We start from the raw sequence: 25,641 nt of genomic DNA on the forward strand, positions 1-25,641 counted from the left end.
TGCCCTGTCCCCCCGAGCCGCTGGCATCCTTCAGCGCGCACGGCTCCTCAAGGCTGCCATCCCCTGCAGTGTTGCCCACCCTGTGCGTGCCTAGGAAACTCCAGCACTACATGCAGCACGAACGCTGATTGAGGCAGTGTGTTTGTTTGATTCGGTTTTGTTTTGTTTTTACTTTTTAATAGGACAGAATTTCACACTTTTTCATTCTTATTCATTCATCAAGCCCAATTTTAGAGGGGCAGAGAGTGAAGAGGCGGTCCCGTGAACGTATCGTCGTATTCCTTCTGTGCAGCCGCGCTGCATGAATTTTCCAGGGCGAGCGCTGGCCACTGGCTCGGTCACAGTTTCGGTTCACCCCGCGCTGAAGGCTGACAATATGGATTGAATATTTCATCATGCTCCGTTTTCAGCACGGACCGGTGGACTATGGATTTTGCGCAAGGGGGGGGGGAGTAAAGCTCTTTAAGTGAGCATTAGAAAGTAAGCAGTTCGGTCAAACTGCTGATTTGCGTTAATCAAACGCGCCACCCGCAAAAGAGCTGACGGAACACGCACCTCGCGTGACCTCTTGCATAAGTGAAAAAGAGGGGCTAAAAACTCTCGCGCTGAAATCTCTTAACAAGCACGGCACAGTTTAAGGATTTACTTCCGAACTACTTTCACATTGGCAGAGGTCCACGATGCCCCAGTCGCGGAGGCTCGGATGACAGCCAATCAGAGGCTGTGTCCGTTTCGACTCCGCCGGCTTTCGGAACGAGCCGGTGATGCTGCGCGCGAGGAAAAGGGAGGAGGGGAGGAAGCGCGAGGGGGAGAGGCGAGCGACGCTCGCAACAACAGTTTCTGCGCTGCATCCAAAGGATACGCATCTAAAACCCCGGACTACCATCGACTGCTCGCCACTGCGGTGAGTCTGACAGGGGCTTTTTTTGCTGCTTATTTGTTTGTTTTGCGCCTAAATTATTAACCAGTTCTGCACTTTAGAACCGAATCCACTATGCAGTTGGAGGAGATACCGTTCACCGTAGCCTAACGTGACTTTTATTCGTCCGCGATGCTGTTGTTGCTGTGTGGGCTGCGAGGTATTGTGGAACACGCCGTCTATTAAACTGATAAAGTACCAATAAGTTGTATTCGGCTATGTTTGATCGCAGTTGGCTACTCCTCGGAAGTTTTAATTTTATGTTACATAGACATATGATGGGTACCTAACTGGAGGATATATTGTGAGACTATGTTGGATTTTCGGGATTATGGAATATATAAATAAACTAGTCATCATTTTAAGAGTTTACGTCGATGTGTCACTTTACGTCGCTTAGTTGCACATATACCACATTTAACACGCTGTATGTAGGTAAATATGCCTTCTTTCATGCGTGTTTAAAGTTTTTTTGCTGACTGCGAAGGCAGGAAGTAACTCTTCCTTTGGCAGAGATGATAAAGAATAACATTTGCGACGGCTCACTGTTACATGCACCGTGTAGTTCTGTGGAACTGCTGCAACCTTTCATTTTAGTCCGTTTGTAACGAGGCCCACATATCCCCGGTCTTCCTTTCATACAGAGATACAGTTGTACAGAATTAGGCCTATAAATCGATGAGAGGCCCTGCAATATCTCGCAGTTATATCTGTCTAATCTTGCCTTTGTGTCGTCGTAATTCTATGATAGACCAAGTTTGTTTAATCAACGCAGAAAACGTTCGTGCACCCGGTGAATTGTACAACACATGCACAGTATACCTGTCGATTTGAAGATGAAGCTGTCAATGGCTAATAAAGAGGTAAATGATAATGAATCGATCATTCGTGGTTACGCAATATAAAACGTTCCTCAGATTATACTGTGCGTCAAATCGTTATATTATTATCATCCCCTTTTTTATGGTGAACACTTTTGGCATATCTACTGTCACGTATCTACAGTATGTCTTATCCCATGTTTGCGTTTTATCGTCTAACTACTGGAAGGTCCGATTTGTGGGCCTCAAGACCTGATGTGATCCTTTACATACTTGTGAAGAAAGAAACAGCGCAAAATGTTAAGTGTTGAACAGAACAGCTACAGTTGATATAATGAATGTCCGCCTGGACACAAATGAACACGGTTAAAGTTCATTCAGCACTGTTAATTCAACACTTGGGGATTTTGAATGTTGGTTTGCAGCGAGTATATCATTGTTTCCAGCATGTCAGCTTTTAAAATGTTTATATGTAAAATAACTGACTGGAGACTAAAGAAGCATGCATGATTTTGCACTCATTGTGTGTGTGTGTGTGTGTGTGTGTGTGTGTGTGTGTGTGTGTGTGTGTGTGTGTGTTTGTGTGTGTGTGTAAGGGAGAGAGAGAGAGAGAGAGAGCGAGAGAGCGCTCCCATAAGATCTTTACACTTATGTTTTGAATTTGGACAATTGACCATAATGATCTTTATCAATCTAAAATGGCCATTTAATAAAAAGAAGATGATCTACTTTCATTCACTCACTTTTGATATGAAAGAGACAAGACACCTTGAGTAACGTTTCAATTAATTTTTTATGACATGTGACAGTACTTGGTTCATACTTTTCTGACTATAGCATGTAGATGTTAAGCACTCTGCCATTCTGGAGACCTGAACTGCTCAGGACCTCACCATGCAAATTGTACATATCTTTAAAATAAATAAATAGAAACTGTGTGCATTTTCAAACCGATGTATTTACTTCTTTAGTTTTCCTTGTTCTATTTCAAACGGTTGGAAGAATCAGTCATCCAGGCTAAAAGAATGTCTGTATGCAAATGCTCCCAGTACTTTTGTATGCTAATTAGATCAGTGCCCGTTGTCACCTGACATGACAATAGCCTACAGTCAGCTGTGTTTGCTGCAGAAGATGGAATTGGATAGCACTGATTAGCAGACGCCTGTAATTAATTTCACCCCAGAGTGATTTATGAAGCCATGTGTAGTGCCATTACGTCACTAATGGAATTTTTCATGGTTGTTGCAATGTCAAAGAAGAGCACTTTGAGATAGCAATAAATGAGTGGCCCAACACACTGGCAGCCATTTCAAAGAAACAGCGACGTTCCTACAGCTAGAGTTTCAAACGGAATTTTCCAGGGTTTCGGTGTGTTGGTGTGACTTTTGGAAATGGCGCTTGACTAAAAGTGTTTCCGAATATTATTGAAAACATGGGTGCTGATTGTATGTTGCCTGTCTATCAGTTTCTGGCAATATTTAGTAATTCTCCACCTCACAGAAGGCCATGATAGGATTTGCTGAGTGGCGGTGGGTGGTTGTTATCATTGGGCTCACAAACAAGTGGCAGTTTGTTTCATTCAGGAAGCTGAAATCTTTGCAAGAGCCCATGGCCCAGGCCAGACACTCCCACTAAAAACATTACTTAGGATGTTTGTTTGTTTGTTTGTTTGTTTGTTTTCTTGCTCTGCTTTTTGGGGAGGAGGTGCGGATATCTCTAACACTCTCTAATTTTTTTGGACAGACAGAACAGATGCCACATCTATTATTTTTGCATTTTAAGACACATGACAATGGCTGGCCCTGTTCCTTTCATCTGCAGCATCCCTACAGGAAAGCTCGCACAGAGTCCAAAGGGTTTGGACACGCTCCATCCTGCTCACATCGCACGGTGAGCAAAGAGACAGGGCAGATCACAGTCGAGTAGGAGAAAAATGGCATTGATGATGAAAAACAAACTTAAAACGGAATTCTAAATGCATAATGAATATTTCTGCCATTCCGGGCCTGCGTATTGGAACATATAAGGGTAGGGCCAGCTTTCTTTGTGAATAGTGTAGCCTGGACAAATAGGAATACTGATTGTAGGGAGTGGGAGGGTCATGGTGCCAGCCAGCCAGGTCAGAAAGTCTTCTGCATCTCGGTCAGCTTTAACGCGATTTGGTCACCAAACATGCGACACGGGTGACCTCAGAGGCGCTGGGTTTTACATGGAAATTGCCGTGACCCCCGGACAGCGTCGCCGATTAAGGGCCAAGCCGGTCCAGCCATCCCACGTGTTTCGTGCGTGTGAAGAAAAGCCTGGCTTCACTCCTCCTGCGCAGCCCCCTCCCCGAGGTTACGAGGCAAACAGGAAACCCCCAACCGTAGCCAAATTATCACGGAAGGCACCTTGATCCTGTCACCTCAAGATTGATCGCCGAGGCGGGCAGAGGCTGCTTTCTCCTCACGGATAGTTTGATTTATGGCGGAAAGGCTCGGGACCGGGCAGAGGAGCCGAGCCGAGTCTGAAGCGATCCGCCCGGGCGGCTGCGGGTTCGAACGAATACGCCGCCTCCGGACGTCCAAGACTTCCTGGGTCTACCCGAGCCATCCGCTTCTTCTCAAGGAAGCTCAAGCTCTCTAGGTCCTCATATGCTTACCATGTTTAACATTACAGACAAAGCCAGGATTGTTAGAAAAGCCTGACTATAGGTTTATCACACACACTATCCTGCAGTACTGTAATGAAAACAGCATTTAAAAAAAAAATCTCATCTCTTATTATCTCACTGATATTTGACTTCTCCACACTTTAATCCTCTGGCAACCAGAGTTATTCTTTTTAGTTTTAATGAATATACTTGTCTGTACTTAGTATTATATGAATCATTTTAATTACTAATATATTAATTACAACAAGCTTTTTCATGTCTCTTGCAAAAGATAAAAAAGTATGTAATGAAATATCCCCATGAAAACAATCTCACATAAACAATCTCACGTAGCCAACTGCGTATTTGCATATATAGAAGTTTGTGGTAGACCAGTGCCAAGTTTGGAATGTATGCAAGTATTTACTCTCAAAGCTGCAGCTGTGAAAAGGCAAATTTCCAGTTCTGTTCGTTTCCCATTCAGTCTCAACTGACAAAGGCCTAGCCTAATGGCATTATCTTAAGATTGCCTCCCTCCTGGCTTTGATCTGTCAATTGATTGCTCTCTCTGACTGCACGAGTCAGCTCAAGCTGAGAGTGGATGAGCGGCACGTGGCACGACTGACTAGCGAATCTCACCAAGCCTGTGACACCTCACCCAGTGCCGTGCAGTGGTGAATCTCAAAGGGTATCGGGTGAACCCTACGTACAACAGGCCAGATTTCGCCAAAAAAAAAAAAACGTAGAGGAAAGGAAGTGCTTATTGCTGCGAAATCCCAGTTAAACGAGGTCCTTACGGTACAGCACTCTGTATATCTTCGCTTGAACTGTTCCCCTCAAGCCGTGTCTGCTATCAGCGACAGAAAGATGCCTCGCGCACTGACAGCCGCCGGAGGCTGGTTGCCGTGGCGGAGACGGGAGCGCAGCTGCGCGGAGGTCACACGGCTCCACCCACACGCGTCGGCGGGCCGGGCCACTCGCGCTCCTATTTCAGCGGATGAGCTCGGGCCCTGGCAGAACAAACGCGTTTCTTTTGTACGCGAGGTGGCAAGGCAAGGACGAACTAATAACCCGAAAAGTCCAGGATCAGCGCGTTCAGCTCTCCCACAGAACATCAGAGCCTGACAACTGCGGCTGAGCCACGGAACGGGGGACAGGAGAACAGGACAAAACAGTGTAATCAAGATCTGTTAACCTCCCTTCTGGATTTGCCTCCAACAACCCTGGCACATTTTATTTCTAGAAATTTCCCAAATGCTGCCATAGGCTTTCATTTATTTGTAGCTGTAGAGCTCTGGGGTTTTTATTTCTATTTCTTTAGTTGTTAATGTCAATAAATGCCATTATCGATTAATTTTGTTGATACATGTTTTTCTTTCCTCTCTCTCTCTCTCTCTCTCTCTCTCTTCTGGAGCTTAAACTGTAAGGCACAAAATCAAAATGTCAGACTATATTGTGATTGCAATCAAGATGACTTTGCGTGACCTTTTAAAATGAAAGCATTGTTACTTTGTTAAAAAAAACACATACAGTCTTAAAGGGTGTAAAAAAACAAGAGCTATAGACTTTCACTATTCCAGAGGTACTACTTAAAGTGCAAGCTTTCCCATTCAGGTATCCCCAACCAAATCCTCTCCCATAAACTGAAGTATATTCCTACGCAGGAATAGTTATGGAGATGCCACTCTGACGTGCAGGCCTGCTGTGATTACCAAAGTGAAGTTCCAAACTTCCGAGATGGGTCAGAGTCTTCGGATGAGTTAATGGCACTGTCAGACTGCCGAAGTCCTGCGGGAAACGCACGCAATAAATATCAACGATGACCCGTGAAAAGTTTACCCTGACTTTGACTACGTCAACAACTCTATTAGCAGGGTGCAGTCCTGATTTGCGTATTTGTCAGTGGGGTGGAAGTTGACAAGCAAGCGCGCAATACACAAATAAACGTGCACTCTCACACACACACACACACACACACACACACACACACACACACAGAGAGAGGCACATTTGCATTGCAATAGGGGAACTGCATTCTGGCGCAGAAGCACGGTGCTGAGGGGAAGCCGCTGACCCGAGAGCTCCCACAGAGACGAAAGCGTCGGTTCTCATGGGGGTCTCCCACACCTCCCCCCACCCCTACTCAGACATTCCCAAACAAACAACCCACAATACAGCCTCTGGATAACAGGGGAAGCGCACCAGTGGGCTTGCACACGCTCAACCACACACAGGTTAACAGGGGCTTCGCGGTTCCTGTTTGAACAGCACTGACAGACAATGGCAGTGTACGGGCTCCGACTGCGGTTGGCCCCTAGTCACTGTGGTAGGGCCCCTCGCGCGTATGAATGCCACGCACCTGAATGGGCACTTTGGGAACGCCGGATTTTAGCACATAGGGTGGAATTCTTTTGTTTCCGTTCGCCAGGCGGTGGGCGTGCACTTTAAAAAGCGAGCTCTTTCAGACCACTTCACAGGCCAAGCAGAAGAAACAGTCACAGCGTCATTCACGCACCCCATTACGGCTTCTTGCGTTGGGTAATTAAGCGGTCCCATCTGGCCCAGGCAACACTCCCTGACACTAATTCTATTAGCGCATGTGACCGTCCCATTGAGCAAAAAAAAGAAAAAAGAAGAAAGAAGAAGGAGGGAGCATCTCAAACATTCTAATCCATTACCTCCACAACATGTTGTGGAGGAGATTAGCGGGGGAGGGGGACTTGTGGGACCCTTGCGTCTGTTCGGAGACCAGGACCAGGCCACAGGATTACGCCTCGTATGGGCTGGCAGTGTGGCGCACCAGCAGTCGCACGCTCCGGGCTTCGTTCCACCTTCAACAAGTGGTCATAAGCGCAGAATTAGCAATGTACCGCTAGCGCGACGGGAACACGCGTCCCCAGACCCCGCCAGAAGTAGGTCCCCCCCACCACCACCGACTTCATCGGGCCTCTGCAGATGGGGTGTAACCGTGAAGGGGATGGCGGCAGGCCGGTACGAACAGGTGTGGGAAATGGACAGTAGTTCCACCGTGGTAAACTGATGACCAAGGTGAGTAAATCAATCACCATTCTCTAGAAGCAACGCAGTAGAAATGATACCTTAGCATCCCTAAACCCAGCTGTCTAGACAGCTTTTTCCCCCCCAAACAGACAGATCGATGCGTATCGATCGCCCCCAGCGCCCTGGGGGAATGACACAGGATTGGCTGCCTGGCCAGCAAGTCCATGGAATGGAAACAGGATCGGCCCGGCTCTGCTCGAGCGTGGCACCCCGAGTCAATTGACTCCACCTGATCCTCCCCTTGCCCGGCGCTCGGCATTGAGAGAGAGGGGCCGGCCGCCATCCAGCATGGCACGCCTGTCTCTGTGCGTGACGCATGAGCGTGATGAGACAGGACCCCACCTGCAGCCCCTGCGTTTTCGTTTTGAGGGCTAGCCAACGTGGCCAGCATGACAACCTTCGGGCGGGGGGGAGGGGGGGGGGGACAACATCCGTATATCAATACAAGGTAATCAAACATCAAACTAAGCCACGTTATCACGTGGGATCAGGCATACAAAACACGGCTGGCCTATTTAAGAGGCATGGCGCCCCGGCGCACTAGCTGACGGGCGATATTCCAGCGCGTTATTCATTATGTGGGAAGACTGAGAGGCAGCGTGCGCGGTGCTAGCCGGCCCCATCATGCCTAGCCCCCTCACCCCCACCCCCTCCTCCGCTGCGCCTCCCACAGCAGGGCTCGTTACCTGTCGCCACCCGTGGCTGACATTCTCCTTCTCCCGCTCCTAATTGCCCCCACGGGACTCTTGGGGGAGCGGCGTGGCTGTCTGCCGCAGAGGGCAGCGCCGTGGAACTCTCTCTCTCGCACGCACGCGCGCACCCCCCTCGATTCCCTGCGTCCTCCACAGGTGTCGCTGCTCTTCACCACCCCCACCACCACCACCCACAACATCCATCCACCCCAACTGTCTTCTTCTCTCCTGTCAGTCCCCGTAACCTCTCTGGGCCAGCCCTTCTCGGCTGTTCCCGAGAGACACGGAGGGGACCGTGTCTTTGAGGGGGAATAAAAACAAGGCATTTATAAAAGACACACAAAAAAAATGAATCGGCTGATGTCTCAAGGTCAGACGACATGCTAAGTTGTCTGGAAACAAAAGCAGTCTAAGTGGAGACACAGGATAGGCCACCCTTACTAATTAGCTTGTGTTACGGATATGAAAATACATTTATTGTTATCGTAACTTGCCAAAGCATGTGTAGTTAGGACATAAAGCCCAGGTACCTACTCAGCATGCACTAGAGACCGATCTGATTCTCTCTGTGTGCTTAGTTTAGTACCACAAAAACATCCCAACATCTAGCTGACTAACCCCCCCCCCCGGCCCCTCCCACCACAACTGTGTCAGAGGATTTGCCAGGTCATAGAGTTGTGCAAAATGGCTCCCTGGGTTTGACTAATGTGTTCACCAAGCCCTTTCTCTGGAGTTTGGACCCCAAGAAATCCATAAAGACCGGCCTCCACAAACTAGGGCTGCGCGACACGGGAGAGCCTGCATCTCCTTTATCTTTCTTTGTTACCCACATACACACACACACACACACGCACAAATGCACACAGCCAATTGCACACATATGCATCGTAGGGGTCCCATGGTACATTCGAGCTCATCTGCTTTGACAGCGGAATCAATACTACCCAGTATCCATTGTTAACTTATTCAATTAAGCCAATTCATAAAGCTGAGCAAAACGGAGAGCTCAGCGGAGAGATGCCGCCGATTGGCAGGCGTACTGAGGCAGCAGACAAGCAGCACCGTACCGCCTTTTCAGCACAATCCGTGGCCCGACGCCGTCGCCTCCCTCCGACGCCCCCCTCCCTTTCCTAGACACGGGGAGACCCTCTCTCGCCCCGTATCGATGGGCCGACGCATGCAAATGTCACTGGCAATATGGTAAATCAAAATCCAAAAGGCACTTAAACGCGGTCCACAGCGGCGAGGGCTGTCTGCCCTCCACAGCCTACCCACCGCAATCACATTTGCAATCCACTCGATAAAGAGGGCCAGCGATTGGCCGGCGGGCAGCAGACGGGGCTTATGATTGATGCGGTCACGGGAAGCGCGGTGATTGCCGATCATTATATGGCGACGGGATGCTTTTGTCTCTACGTTTTCCAATCCACGGGTCACCACGGTGGGACCACGCTGTTCTCCCATTGCCCACCGATAAAACTGTCCCCCCCATTACCGCGAAACATTTCTGTGGCCACATGAGGGTTTTTTGGCGTTTTTTTTTTTTTTTTTTCCTAACTCGATTGCTACGTAAGTGTTTCGGTCTTTAGAAGCAGGACAGTTAGAGTGGACTAGCATTGATTAATTGATAATAGATTTGCAAGAGCCATTGGCTTGCTGCACAGAGTTTTTTGGAGTCAGAAGCTAATGGCTTTTGTGTGTATGTTGTGGGGGTGGGGGGTTTCTGATTATCAGAGTTATCACACTCCTGCTAACCAGCCTTCTGCAAAACCAGAGCCTTAAGCGCACTATTTTGCACTCTCTAAATTATGGGATACCAATTATATAGATATCAGCGCCTGAGTCTCTACAAAGTCTCTACGAAGGCCCAATTGCCATCATATTTTTCCAAGCGATATCTTTTAATTAGCAGATGGTTGTCATCTCCAGCCTCTAATTAAAAAAAAAGTAAAGGATTCCCACCGGTTGTTGGCCGGTCCAGTCTGAGGCCTTCATTATAGATTGACTTTCTCTGGTTTTACAGGTACCGTGTGCCTGCCGCCAGCCGCCAGCGAAGCGGACTATGAAGGTGGCCGCCGCCTGCACTGGACGAGGCTTGAACCTGGGCAGATAGGACCAACGACAGTTGCGGACGACGGTGGGGCCAGCCAGGATGAGGACTTGGGCCATGTTTCTGTTATGGGTGTGTGCATGGGCGGCCCGGAGCGCGCACGCCCGGGCACTTCCCGAAGGGACGCTCGGCGAGGAGGGGACCGGGCGGCGGAGGCCGGAAGGAGGTGAGGAGACTCTGAGGCGCTCCAGAAGGGGCTGGATGTGGAAGCAGTTCTTTCTGCAGGAGGAGTACACCGGCACGGATTACCAGTATATCGGCAAGGTAGGACATGGCCTGCAGCCGGCCCCTTCACCTTTTCTCATTCACGCCGATGTGCTGAGAGACTCATGGGACGCGCAGACGGTGGTCGTTCCCGTAGTTGTTTTGATGGTTCAGGGAATTCATATGACCCAGCAAATATGAAAAATTCTGGTCAAACAGGTCAGTCTTTACCATGTTGCATAAAGCATTCTCCATTATGTTTTATCCTGTTGCAATATATTGTACATTGCGACCGCTGTATGTTGTTGCTTTGATACCTTAAAACTCTCAACTCAACCTTTCCATCAGTTTACAGTGGTTTATGTAGGTAGATTTTTGATGATGGGCAGATGGGAGCAATTGATAACAAGGTTGAAGATAAGCGAAGAGTTTTTTCCGAGCCTGATCAAGTGCAGGTGTGTTTTAAATGTCACTATCCAATTTGTAAGAACACCAAGAATGTGAAGGCTCCTGCAAGCGTCCCCCATCTAGGGAACATTCGGAAGCAATGGCAGATGGTACAGCCTTACCATAGCAAGGCGTTGAATTTTTCATCGGTGTGCCAATACTGTATTTCCCACTGTATGCGAGTATCCTTGTTTCATTACGGGAGCTGATACGGCTCCGGATAGGATCGGAATAATGAAAAGTCGGTGGAGAGCGCTGGGAGTTTCATCATCTTTCTCTGTCCTCTGTCTCTCCGCTGTCTGCCCTTAATAACGAGTGGTGCGAGAGATGAAACGCGTGGGCTCAGGGAGACAGTAGCGCTCTCCCACACCGGCTCCTGCCAGGTCGGAGACAAGGAGCAGGGAGACAGCAGGAGCCAAATCCTTCCCGCCGCATTTCCAGCCCTCACCGACACGAGGGGTCTGGACAAAGGATCAAAGATTAGAATACATGATTAAAAACAACCCTTCAGCGCCATTGCACAGGGTCTGTCTTGCTTTGCTGAGGGCCTTTGCACAGCAGGGCGTTCGGGGGGGGTGAGTGGAGGGGGTGACGTGAGGGCAGGCCAGATTCCGCACGAGACTCAGCCTCGAGTATGCGCCAGGAAGGAGATTAGAGAGGTGGATTGCGCACCCTCTCCAAGCCGGGAAAGACCCCTTCTCTTACAGAGCTGTGGGCCGTTCGAAAACCGGAATGCCATTCCAGAGTGGGAACAGGGCAATGCAAAAAGGACCACTGTCTGAGCACACACTCAGATTTGCCAACATGCTGCCTTTTTAATGTGCCCTCACCACAACGTTCCGGTTCGAGAAGAGCAGGGGTGACGCATTCTATGACAGTGTTATTAATGCCAGAAGACCCACTTAAAGAACGTGAGCACCAGAGCGGCCCACTCAGACTGTGGAGATAATGCAGTATCAGTCCTCCTTCTCTGTCCTCAGAGGCCATTGTTGACAGCAATCAGGTCCAGGTTTTTAACACGCAGAAGTAAAAGGGCTCCCTCTCTCAAACTGCTGGCGTGAATGTCATGACTCTGGAGGGTGAGGCAGCTTTCAAACACCCCCTCTCTAGGGATGTGAGGGAAAGCGCTGTTTGATTTCGCTCATGAAATTCATGGGAAAAGAGTCTGCTCCAGACAGAGATAGCAGGTGGGAATGGCTCTCTTTGTAATGAATATGTATTCACCTTAATTGCATATTTGATGTTCCTTACTTTCATGTGATAAGCAATCAGATTTCAATTTTCCGCAGCCTCATTTTCCCATATTGCCCTGCAGTACCCGCAGATAGCAGACTTCCTTTTTTCTTTTTTGTAATTTAAGTGTATTCTGTTGTTTCCTATAAGAACAGCTGCCTCGGAAACAAGTTCCAGAATCCTGAACGTAATACACATTCTAAGGAGCGTTATCAACCAAAGGCAGATGCCAAAGGCAGAGGGTGTCTGACGAACTGCCTCAACGGCCTTTTCTTTCCCAGCTCCACTCCGATATGGACCGGGGAGACGGCACCGTGATGTATGTGCTCACGGGCGAAGGAGCCGGCACGATATTTGTGATTGACGCCACCTCGGGCGACCTGCATGCCACGCGCAGCCTGGACCGCGAGGAGAAGGCGTCCTACATACTCCGGGCCCAGGCGGTCGACAAGAGGAATGGCGTCCCCCTGGAACCCGAGACGGAGTTCATCGTCAAGCTCCACGACATCAATGACAATGAGCCCAAGTTCGAGAAGGAGGTTTACATGGCCAGTGTGCCCGAGAGGTCACATATCGGTATGGCCCTTCCCGCCACGGACGTGTTTATATGCAGCAGATACAGTTTATATTTGCAAACAGATTTACTGCTTCTCATGTCAGAGAATATTTTGAGTCTATATTCTAATTATATTTCTGTTCACTCCTTGTAACCTACCTGACACAGCCTTGTCTTCCTTTTGTTGAACCACAACAAAGGAACAAGTCATTAAGTGTAATTTATGTGCTGTTAATGTTTATGTACAAACACACTGCATCTATGACAGGTAGTGACATCTGCACTGGAGTTGTTTGTTTGGGTAAAATCACTTACTTTCTGCGATTTCTCTTTTTTCAGGCACTTCAGTTACTCAGGTCACAGCCCACGACGCCGACGACGAGATGTTCGGGATGAGTGCCAAACTGGTGTACAGCATTAGCCAGGGCCACCCATACTTCTCAGTGGAGCCCAACACAGGTCAGGGCATCCGCAGCTGTGCCATTATACCATTAACAGACTGAAGAACACAGAGAAAGATAAACAGCGCACGCGACACAGGCAACGCAGACGCGCAGAGACGGTGAAACACAAGGAGAGACAATTAAAGATGGCAAGAACGAGAGAACGACAGTAGTTCAGCAACGCAAAAGGCAGTCATTACGTCCCGCAACGCGCGAGCACCGGAGGCCAGCAGACTTGCGCCGCTTGTTTAATCATGCTAATGTGCACCCTGGAACATCTCCAGTGGGGTCCTTTTTTTTTTTTTTTTTAAACAAAGGCAAAATCTCGGCCCAAAAGCTTGCGTGGCAGATTAGCGCGCGGTTTAACACCGATACAGGTTAGCCAGGATGTGACACAAATGACGATGTAGAGGATCGCATAGCCGTCCTAGAAGAGCTTAGGGCTGCCGGGGGGGGCACACACGTTCATCAGGATCCGCGGTTAATCTGACAAGAGTTAGCGGCATTGAGAACAACAGTAATGCACGCGTGATTCAGCGCAGGAGTTATCGGCTTCGCTTGGCTTTTCCTGTGCTCCTGTGGACGTGCACGGTTCAGACGCACCGTCCACGCCTGTGGTACCTTTACAGCCGGTCGCCCGCGCCCTTACATTTTCTGCATTCGCCATGAGTGCTAGTTTTTTGCCCGCCACATAACAAAGAGGTTTTTCAGAGAGGAGGCGAGTGCTAGCTGAAGCAGAACACCATCATCTGTCTCCCGTCTATTTCCGAGAGCCGGGTCCAAAGCGGCGGGTCTGAAGGAAGCCCGCTTGTGCTTTATATGCCTTTATCCTGCCGCTGGGTTAAACTCGCCCACGCCGGGGCTGCGCCGATGCTTGGTACCACCCCGTACCCGAGAGCGCTGCGCCGTTCTGGCAGCTGCTATGGAAACGTCTGCCACTACGTCCCCAAGGAGCACCGTGGGCCTTCAGTCACCAGCCTCAGCTAGAACAGACACGGCTTTAATCCGTCTCGGTAGCACACAGTGTTCAGCATCGCATCGCTCGCCGCATCCTCCATCAGCAACCACGACTTACACAGTGCATGCCGCACCTCCAAAGAATAACCAGAAAATAACTGAAAATCCCCCAAACCGTGTGTGTTCCCCACAGGTATCATCCGGACAGCGCTGGGGCCATCAGATATGGACCGGGAGCAGAGGGAGCAATACCAGGTGGTGATCGAGGCCAAGGACATGGCGGGCCAGCGGGGAGGCCTAACGGGCATCACCACGGTCAACATCACCCTGACCGATGTCAACGACAACCCCCCCCAGTTCTCCCAGAGTAAGTCCGCACAACACACACTGGGGTTTTGCGAAGGCTCTTTAGTCTTGCTTTAGTTTACCTATTTTCTGTCCGTATGTGCTTTTCTAAACGAGTGATTAAGGAGTCACGCAGATACTGCTAAATCATTTTGATCAATCGCTGGCTCTGTGTTTTAGCAAACCCAGCACAAATCAAACACAATGGGTCATTTTAGTGAACCTGCTGATATAGGACAACGCTAGTGGTACAGATATGGGATTCAATCCAATATCAATTTATTACTTTTTGGTACATTTTGATTAATACAAGCATCAGAACGCATGATGGGTGTGCTCGGGATCACAGAGGGTGCGGGGGTGCAGGGGGGCATTGACTAGGGGAAGCTGGCATTCCGGTTTCCGCAGAGCGCATCGGGTCAGGGTGATAATGCTGATCACAATGGACAGAACAAGCATAGCCCAATTATTCCTCAATATCTTTTCCCTACCTCTAACCCCCCCCCCCCACCCCCACCCCCGTGGTCCTCTGCCCTCAGGTGTTTATCAGTTCAGCGTCCCTGAGCTAGCCCCGGCCGGGGCCGGGGCCGTGGCGGGCCGGGTGCGAGCCCTGGACGCCGACATCGGCAGGAATGCCGAGATGGACTACACCGTGGTCGGCGGCGACGGCCTGGACGCGTTCGACATAGCCACGGACGGGCGAACCCAGGAGGGAGTCCTCACCGTCAAGAAGGTAAGCGACTCCATGGCAACCTTTGCCAGCCTTTAGAGGAGTTGCAGGCCATTGAAGAAGGGCGGCCCTTAACCACCCGCCCTCGCGCTGCAGGTCCTGGACTACGAGCGGAAGAAGTCATACACGCTGCAGCTGCAGGTGCGCAACACACACCCGGACCCGCGCTACGTCAGCGTGGACTCCAAGGACCTGGCCATGGTGCGCATCAGCGTGGAGGACGTGGACGAGCCGCCCCGCTTCGAGCGGCCCAGCTACGTCCTGGAGGTGAAGGAGGATGCCGCCGTGGGGACCACCGTGAGCTCCGTCAGCGCCGCTGACCCAGACATCCGCCGCGTCCCCGTCAAGTAAGCGGCCCCAAGCTCCGACCGCCCCGCCCGGCCCTATGCCCAGGTCCCCTCCCACAGCTGCAGTGTGCTAGCCCCCTGGTCTCAGTGACCTGAGATACTGTCAAATCATTTTGAGCTCTGTGTGTTTTGGCAAATACAATACAAACACAATGGGTCATATTTGTCAAGCGTTTTAAAGTAAAACTGCTGATGTAGAACATCAGTTGTGTTACCAGAGAAGACCTAATCCCAAATCAGTTTTTTTTTGTTGTTGTTTGTTTTTGTTTTTTTTACATTTTGGTCATTAATACATACAAGCATCACAAAAATTGGTTAGTTTGTTTCAGTTGCGTACTCCACCTGATTTGAGAACGTGATCTCCTCTGCGACTTTCACAACCATGTCAGTACTTTAACCTCTTTATGGAATCTTTTGAAGTGTACATGCAGAATAATAATAGCTGGCTAATTATAATTATTATCATTATTGTTATTGCTATTATTATTTATGTCTGCTGTTTTCTGTGAGATGAATGTTATCTACATGCAGCATTTTCACAGTAATCTCGTGTGCATTAATGTGAGTGTTGACTCAGCAGCGTGCGCAAGCATCCGTCCTCATCGATCCCGAGACCTCTGCCTGCACAGCTTCACTTTGCGCCCCGCAGCCTGTCACAGTCGCCCGACAGCGTGCCCGTGCCGCGCGCTACTTCAAATCGAAAGGTCCCTTGATTGCAGGCACTCGTCGAGATAATCGTAATAGGCTTCCTTTATAAGAATAAACGAGGATATTATCGCTGTCCAGTGCTGGCCAACGACGAAGGCGATGCGGGCTCGCCGCTCCAATAAACGAGCCCTTCGTCTTCCTCGCCTCCGGAGACGGCGGTAAATAAGTGCAAAGCGCGGAAGCGCAATTAAAGCGCCTTGGCAGACAGAGAGTGGGACTCGGGGGCTTGTAATTATCAGAAAGGCACCAGGGCGGGTGGGCATACACGGGAGCCATGTCCCTGCCGGAGATCAGGACGATAATTAGCAAATTGAGCAGTCCCCCTGAATGATTGAGTCTGAAGGAGCAATATTGTGAGCGCCTGCTGAGATGAGAACAATTGGGCACAGGGCATGAGTGGCCTTCAGCCTCTGTGTTTGCGCACGTGTGTGCAAGTGTGTGCGTGCATGCGTGCGTGCGTGTGTGTGTGTGTGCGTACGTGCGTGTGTGTGTGTGTTTGTTTCACTGATTCTCAGAGCCTTAACGTGATTAATATATGATTGCTGTGTGATTGCTCCGTAATTAAAGTATTTAACTACAATCCTGATTAATTTTTACTTTTTGGAGTATTGTAATATAGCACATTACGTCATACTCCTATATATTTGGGAGAAAGGCAATCTGCTTTTTACTTGTTACTGGTGGTGGTGGGGAGGTTCATTATGTTCTCATGTTGGTGCTACGTGGGTTTATGTGAGACCAAAAATATCATCAAAAGAACATCGCCTAACAAACTTAACTTCCTGTGTTCCTAGATACTGTTTTATCTGAGTAAGTATAGTACAGTTCTGGAAGTATCAGGACTTCATCGACCTGCCACATTTTTACTAAAGTTGGGTTATTTATTTGTTGCTTTTACTTCAGTATGTGGAACTTCAGTATGCATAGCGAGCAGATCATCAGACAGGCCTGGCTTTAAACCCCAGGTGGGCAAACGTGTTCTGCCCACCCAACCAAAGAGCCAGTATGACAGAGGGCACTGTGACTGAGATGGGCACTCAGGATGGTAACCGTGCATACGTGAGCAGGCTCCTCAGTCAGGCGATCGGGGCATGCATGCGAGAGCCCCGACCTAAGCGGAGCGCAGATGCGTGTTCTGGCGTGACCCCGGATAAGGGTGGAGGGATGCGAGGGACACGCTGGACGGGTGGAGCAGACAGGTGTGCTCCCCGAGGAGCACGAAGGAGAGGGCCGAGCAACAGCGATTCCGAAGGGTAAACGCATGCTCTGCCATGCCGAGTTGCATCTGAATGCACGTTTGCATCCCAGACGGCACGGGTCCAAAGGTGGGCACGGTCACCACGCCCTGGCTTTGTCACCGTATGGTCGAGCCGGCTCTAACCAGCTCTCCCTAAGCCCGGTGAAAATCTCCCGCAATGAATCAACGTCAGCTGTGTTCGTGCCAAGCGGAATTTAAATGAGCACTGGAGGAGTTAATTCAACTTCGCAGTTGTTCGTTTAACACGGGGGAATTCAACACGAAGCCTGATTGTTCATTTCACATGCACCACCATGGCTACATCACTCCATAGTTAAGAGTATTGATTCAGTGAAAGGTGTCGTTTCCAGGTACACAATCGATCGGCACACAGACGTGGACCGGATCTTTAACGTGCATTCCGGGAACGGGTCTATATTCCTGCAGAAACCTCTCGACCGAGAGGACCTTGCATGGCATAACATCTCTGTGATCGCGGCGGAATTCAGTAAGTCACGCACACACTCAGGTCCCACCTTGATGTTCATTTCAAGATTTCTCTGCCCTAATCCATGTCTCAGAAGATGAAAAAGCGGGGTATCTGGCTCCAGCCTGGCCCAAAGTCAGCCATAAGTTCTGGCCCGGACCCAAAGCCGTAGCTGGTTGTGAGTCAAGATCTGAACAAGGATCTTTTGGAGTTTATACCAAAGTACTGAACACCGAAGAAACACACTACTGACTGACTAGATCCTTTGCCATTAGAATGATCTGTCACTTAAGACATAATATCGCATGATACAATCCAGTTACGTTACTTAGTTGCATGTTGGATTTCAATAATGGTTTTGATGTTTAGTTGCTGTTACTTATTGAGCTGTAGTATCGTATGAGATGATATGATATGACATGACCATTCAATATTTTTAGTATAATCACAGTAGATGCATAGGCTTTGAGCTTTGTGCTCGTATAATGTTATTTTGAGCAAGCAAAACAACAAGTTTATTTCACTGTCCGTATGGTAATATTGAAGAGAGTGGTGCTCACACTTGACACTCAGCGTTCAATCACGTTTATTTCACGATGGGGTGAGACAGAAGCTCGAATCCTCTGACGCTAGCCTTCCTCGGGGCGCGCTGCATCTCTAGTCTGACCCCGTGGTGACTGGGAATATTAAGTTTGCCGGCCATTATCTTCACTGTAGTTCAGGGAATGCGGAGGTCTTAGGAACCCACGATCTTGGAAGAATGTTTAAGGTGGTGTTTTAACTTGGTATTCAAGGGAAGCCTTTCCCAAACGTTGCTGTTCAGCAGCACAGAGAAATGACAGCATACCTGCTAGCTGGCCTTCCCTTTTAAGAGTTTGCTAATTCGCTTATTAGTGTTGTTATATGATAAATGGGAGTTTTTCTATGCAACGTGCACATATATTATTTCCTGAGCTAGTTAACTGTATTATGTCAAGCAAGTGAATTTATTGAATATTGCTTAGAGTATCTGGAGTCTATTGTCATCTTAGCTTGAAAAAAAACTGCATGTTAGTGCTAGCAACATGATCCTAACTGCAGGTTTACATTTTTAAAATATTTGACTCTGTCTCCTTTATATACAAAACGAAATTACAACTTATTTGCAGTGCAAATACTGTCTGGCCGTCAAGCTTGTTTTAACTGGCCTGTGCCTGACGTTCCCATGCACTGCCAATTTGGCGTGCCGCATTCTAAAGGACTCCCTTCTGTTTCCGGCAGACAACCCCCAGCAGACGAGCAGAGTGCCCGTGTACATCCGCGTACTGGACGTCAACGATAACGCCCCCACGCTGGCCTCCGTTTACGAGACCTTTGTGTGCGAAAACGGCAAGGCCGGTCAGGTAAAGGGCCACCCAAATAGACAGTTAAGCTTTTTTTGGTGAACGTGTCAATTTTGGTGCAAGATTGGCAGGAACTGGATCACCTCAACCCGTTGGCCACTGGGCCAGCGTGTCAGCCTAAAGCAGGCGCGAGTGTTGGAACACTGTGTGACCTCTGTGGGACTCTGTGCCCCCCTCAGGTGATGACAAAGATCAGTGATGAGTATTTCTCCTCTGCGGATTAGACACCGGGTCCTTTTTTTGTCATGCCTGATGAGATTATGTGTCACGGTAGATGACAGAGGCTGTCACTTACCACAGGCACTTTATAATAACTGTCCACCTCTCCTCCGGTGCCTGACATCGCACGCCATACCTGCTGTCCATCATCACATGGCTCGCTGACCCGTCCACTGGGCAACGGCCCCCAGAAACACTCCTCCACCAAGAGACCTGCAAATGCACTTTTCACTGTGCCATTATTCCTACCAGTCGCCCAGACGCGCCACAGCTGATTCAGACTTCAAGTCTGGCTAAAATGAAAAATTATGTAATTAAACAGTCATTTGATGGTAATGATTGAACACAGCATCATGCATTTTGCTTGTGCATAAAATGGAAGCTGATTAGGGCCCACCGCATGCATGGGAGTGCGCGCGCATGTTTTTCTTCCCACTGATCAGGCTAGCCGTACCACCTAGGGGAAGGTAAGCAAGCCAGTGGTGGCAGGAGCCAGGCCAGTTGCTATGCCCAACAGGCAGAAACCCGCCTAGCACCGGAGGACTGCTGATTCAATTTTAGACCCAGCTTTCTGCTGATGTGGCCCGCAGCGAGACGTTTAACCTCGAATCGCCCTTGGTGGCCTCACGAGACAACCCTGAGCTCTGTCGCCGAGCTGTCTACTCCTTCCTGATGAACTCACTGTGCAAGTGTATGCGCGTGTGAGCAGTTGTAGGAGTTGAGATTGTAGGAGTTGAGACTGAATATTTCACTGCATTTTCTGATTTGTTTACTTTTGTGGGAAAAAACTATTGTCCTGACTCATCATACTCTATTTGTGTTTACTTTTTGTATATATATATATATATATATATATATAGACACAAATTTTATATATATATATATATATATATATATATATATATATATATATATATATATATATATATATATATTTATTTTATTTTTTTTTTCCCCCCAAACCATTTGACTAAACTCAGCAAGTAGCTGAATAGAATGTGTGTGTGTGTGTCTGTGTAAGTGTGTGCGTGCTGCTCCATGCGTAAAGAAAATGTTTGTCGATGGTTTGTGTCAGAAAATCCAAACAATAACCGCAGTGGATCCGGATGAGCCGCCAGGGGGACACCGATTCTACTTCAGCCTGGCGCCAGAGAGCTCCGTGAGGGCCAACTTCTCTGTGCGAGACAATGACGGTGAGTGGCCTGTCCAGGACAATCACCCTACAGTGGCTCCGCCCCCTCGGCTTTGCACACTTAGCCCCGCCTACTCGGCTTACAGCCTGTACCCGCTTCAGTTTGCCCTGTCTGCCCACCTCCTCTTCCACAGACAACACCGCCAGCATCCTCACCCGCCGCACAGGCTTCCGGCGGACACAGCAGAGTGCGCACGCAGTCGCCGTGGTGATCTCGGATGCCACCTTCCCCATGCGCAGCAGCACGGGCACGCTGACGGTGCGCGTGTGCACGTGCGACCACAGTGGCAACATGGAGGCATGCGGCGCAGAAGCCCTGGGGGGAGCAGCAGGCCTCAGCACCGGGGCGCTCGTGGCCATCCTGCTCTGCATCCTCATTCTTCTCCGTGAGTGGCCCGGCACGCCGCACAACCCCAACCCCTCCGGCCAGAGTTTAGCCCCAGTGTACCGACACTTTCGCCAACAATTGGTATCATATGGCAAAGTTAATCGTTTGGACAACCTGCCTGCTATTTAATCTTATGAAATTGAAATATAATCTAAGTGTAGCCAAAGGTTATGAATGCAGAACCATCCGACTACTGGTGTCGATCAGCACTTTTCCTCGTGGTCTTTCTTTAGCCCTGCCCCTGATCGCACACACCTCATCCTGCTAATCCGTACTTTCTCCAGACCTTGATTGGTTGGATCAGATGTTTGATGTAGGCAGACCTTGCGTTAGATGCAGACAGGAACTGAACTCTGCAGGAAGAGGGCTCTGACCACTGGTATAGACCCAGGCGCATGCTTTACGTCAGTGGAAATGGACTGACAAGGCCATCGCCTTTCTGTGCAAAACTAATAATTGTTAGGTAAATGGTTTTAATCATGCCCATGGACTTGCAAATTACAGGTAACATTTTTTTTTTTTACATCTAGTGAAGAAATCACTCAACTTCATTCTATAAACGACCGCAGGCAGTGAGAACAGACTCATTAATTAAGAGATAAGGTGCATAGTAAATAAAGAAGCAGTTAATGAGTTTGGCAGATAACTAGTATGAGGTCATCTGATCTACAGATAAGGAAATAAATGAGGGGTTCTTACACATCTAGCAATTTACTAGTTTGCTTGTGAAGCTAAACATAGCTAAAAATGATCCTGAAATACGATGACCACAGCACCGTTCGATCCGCTGTCACCAAGGCTACTGTCGCATCAGAGACATATCGAAGGCACAGCCCTGATGCTTTGCATTGTTGCTATGGTAATCAAAAATCCCCCCTCCATCCCCACCCCCTCCAAGTATTCCCATAAGAACCCCAGTCAAAATACCACGTCCTCCTTGGGCCGAACCCACCGTTTCTATGGTTTTAGCAGTCTGATCATTGCTCGCTCTCTCTGTCTCCAGATCTGTTGGTGCCGTGTCTGAGTACTCATCCATCCTTCAGTTTCCCTTCAGGGAGACGGTGCTTCCTGCCCGTCAGTCTGCGCCTCTCTCTGCTCGCGCATTAGATTAATTACTTTTCCGGTGGTCGGAAACGTGCACATCTGGCCTGAATGCAAAATGTGAACAGGGGGAGAGAAGATCTCGCACGCCTAAACGGTCCATGTGATTCGTATGCTCATTGTTAGCCCTTGAATCAGGACTCCGAAGAACAATGACTAGATTTCAAAATTAAATCCGTCTTAAATTAATTCAACAAAAAAGTGCAATATTATCGCTTTGCATTGCGGAGCAAAATTTTTGCCAATTGTTGAAAGCACTTGTGCCTACGTTTAATCAGACCGCTCTTAGCAGGGAAGTGTGCCCCAGCCCTTTGGATACTCAGTCAGCTCATTCTCAGCGATATTAAATAAGCCCTATTTTATGCGTCTGTGCGGTGCCCCTTACTAAAGGCGCATGCGGTAGCACTACCTGCCTCTTTACTCTTTACCGGTTCTCCAGCCCAGGTGACAGGCCATCGTGCACACGGAGGGCATAATTGTTGAAATTGTTGAATTGTTGCCACGCACAGTGCCTGCCTGTTCCGAAGCTGCGAGGAAAGATTAAATCTCCTCTCTCCCGAAACCCTCCACGTTCCGTTTTTTTTTTTTTTTCCCCTTGTCGTCCGTGTCTGTCTCTTTCTCGACACCACTGGTATTCAGATCTAGCGTTCGAATGTAATTCCAGGGGCTTTTTCTCCTAATCAGGGCCGGTTAACTGGGCAGCCTGTGCAGGAGACTGACCACTGTGGCTTCAAAAAAGGAACGATGCAGAAGTCGGTGAAGTGGGAAAACCCCGCCGCGGGTCCGCATTCTTCTCCTTGGTGCTCGCCTGTTATCTGCCGCAATAACCACAAGCTTCTCGCTCTCTCCCCAGTGATCGTGGTGTTGTTCGCCGCGATGAAGCGCCAAAAGAAAAAGGAGCCCCTGATCATGTCCAAGGAGGACGTGCGAGACAACGTGGTCAGCTACAACGACGAGGGCGGTGGCGAGGAGGACACGCAGGCCTTCGACATCGGCGCACTGCGCCACCCGGAGGCCATGGAGGAGTGCAGCAAACTGCGGCGAGACATCCTCCCCTCGGAGCCGCTGTATGCGCCGGCCGTCACGCGACGGGCCGCTGCGCCGGCCCGGGATGATGGTGACGTGCGGGACTTCATCAGCCAGCGAGTGCAGGAGCACGACGGAAGTCCCGCGGCGCCGCCCTACGATTCCCTGGCCACATACGCCTACGAGGGTAGTGGCTCTGTGGCCGAGTCGCTCAGCTCGTTGGGCTCGGCCTCGTCCAACGGAGCCCACGACTACAACTACCTCAGCGAGTGGGGTCCGCGCTTCCGCAAGCTGGCCGACATGTACGGGGGGGACGACGATGACTGGGACTCCTAACAGAGCCGTGGCGCCATCCCCCGAGCGCGGAGCGTGCAGACGGAGCTCCACACTAACAAAGTGCCCTTGTCTTCAGACCCCAACTCTGTCCGACACACAGGCAGTCACCCCGCGGGACCAGTCTGTTGACCGTTTACTCTGCAAGGCTAAAGCATTAAGGAGTGCAAGAGAACTCCACGTGGACTTGCGTCGGCTCCTCCTCTGCGCGTAATTCTCTGGGAGGAAGGTTATCGCTGTGTGGCATATTTTTTGGATAATCCGACTTTTATTGGCAAAGCGCGCCACGCTCCTCGGCCATGTTACTTTTCGTATTGCTGCCAATGTCCTTTAGAAAACGCCCACTATACGTTTTCAGAACTCCGTCCTGAGAAACGCTGCCGAAAGCAGTTTAGCAGCGGCGAGAGGTCGCATCACTTGAAAAGCCTTTGGAAGCCAGCGTGAAGTGAATTGGCTAGCGAGCTGCCACCAAAGCTTTACCGACATCTCCACGAGCGTGTCTGGAAGTAACACGAAAGCGATGTGGTCTCCTCTCCACCAGGCCGCGGCGTGTGGCAAGCAGCTCACAAACTTCTCTATATAAGTGTTAGCGGCTGTGTGTTTGAGATCACAGTTTAGCTCTTTAACGTCAATCATGTGCTCATTTTTTACTTTTTTTAAATCTGTTCGTACATAGTGCTTCAAGAGCAGACCGTGCTTCAAGAATTTTTATTGGGGGGGGGGTAGTTGATGATTGGTGCTGGTTTTCATCATCCACTGGAAAAAATGCCAGAAGCATCCAATCATCTACTCATTATAAGCACTAAATGTGGTTTACTTGGATTTATGCTGCATTTTGGCACATGTCTGCCTGAACTGTTCCAAATTTGTATCCCCCCCTCGCAAGACAAACATATTTACGTGCTCACCTAATGACTTGTGCCGAAACCAAACATCCATACGTTTTTTTCTCCCACTTTTACTGCTCAGACAAGTGGAACTAACTTATCTTATTCAAATATCTAAGCAAAAGAAAAAAAAAACCATCAGATACAGTATGCTCTGCCAAAACAGTAGGATAAAGGTTTGGAGATGCATATGGTTGCCATGCATTTAATTTATGAAAGACAAGGTCAAAAAGCTAGGAGTGTTTTCCACACCTATGCTCTCTAATAAATTTGTTCCTCTGCCAATCCTCTGCTCTTCAAAGAAACTATCGGCCGCCATTGTAAGTAATGAAACACAGGTGATTCATCCCCTCTGTGAATGATAATCACAGCAGTCTGACGGTGAGGTATGACCGGGATGTTAAAATAAATCACCGCCCTGTTATTTTGCCCTCTCTGCCAGCCGCAAAATGAGTCTGGAATTGCATCCACCACCTCAGTTATCGAGGGGGATGAAAAGATGAAAATATACATATGATTGAACTGGGCTTGCAGCAGTGCAAGGGCAGGTAAATATTTGTGTTTTAGGCGTGCGCAGCATACAGATTTTACATCCAATATTCCTGTGCTTTGTCAGTGATGTAAAAATGACGCTAACTTGTAAAAACGTGGTTCTATGAAACAGTGCATTGTTGCAGTGGATTGGGAAACTAGGCGATGTCCATGTACTACTTTGCTTTAAATCTTGTGATATTTTGTACTAAATATTTATATTACATAACATAATGACTAAATATTCTTGAAATATGTTTGTCCAATATTACCATTTTAAATGTGTTTTGGAGGTGTGCAACTTTAAAAAGTGAATCCATTGCAGTTCATACGATGTACAAATGGATTACTTTCATTACAATAAATGTTCTCTTTTTACAGAACGTCTGTGAGATAAGTTCATTTTTGCTGAGACGCATGTTCAGTAGGCCGTCGAGAAATTAAAGCACCTGCACTAAACCGAGGTCACCGTGAGCCGCCTGACCAAACCCAACTAATCAGGTCGCGCGTTTCCAGTGTCTGCAGGATGGATTAATCATTAAACTTGGGTGTATGATTGAAAACAGCTTAGGTTTGTATGGCCTCGGCATCAACCCGCTATCACTCCTCGATATGACTGAAACATGATTCTCCACGGGTCTGATTTCCATGGCC

General features: G+C 48.9%; 1 protein-coding gene across 1 annotated transcript; it reads left to right on the forward strand.

Annotated features, from left to right (window-relative positions):
- The first annotated feature begins 835 nt into the window (after positions 1 to 835).
- cdh6 (cadherin 6) lies at positions 836 to 25,370 on the forward strand. The gene is made up of 12 exons (XM_035528341.1): positions 836 to 904; positions 10,148 to 10,498; positions 12,400 to 12,694; positions 13,014 to 13,133; positions 14,268 to 14,441; positions 14,959 to 15,152; positions 15,246 to 15,496; positions 17,813 to 17,949; positions 19,189 to 19,310; positions 20,605 to 20,722; positions 20,856 to 21,107; positions 23,064 to 25,370. The coding sequence occupies exons 2-12, from the start codon at positions 10,277 to 10,279 to the stop codon at positions 23,570 to 23,572; spliced, it is 2,394 nt and encodes a 797-aa protein (XP_035384234.1). The 5' UTR covers positions 836 to 904; positions 10,148 to 10,276; the 3' UTR covers positions 23,573 to 25,370.
- The last annotated feature ends 271 nt before the right edge of the window (positions 25,371 to 25,641 follow it).

Source organism: Electrophorus electricus, chromosome 7 (assembly GCF_013358815.1).
Source record: "Electrophorus electricus isolate fEleEle1 chromosome 7, fEleEle1.pri, whole genome shotgun sequence".
Taxonomy (NCBI): Eukaryota; Metazoa; Chordata; class Actinopteri; order Gymnotiformes; family Gymnotidae; genus Electrophorus; species Electrophorus electricus.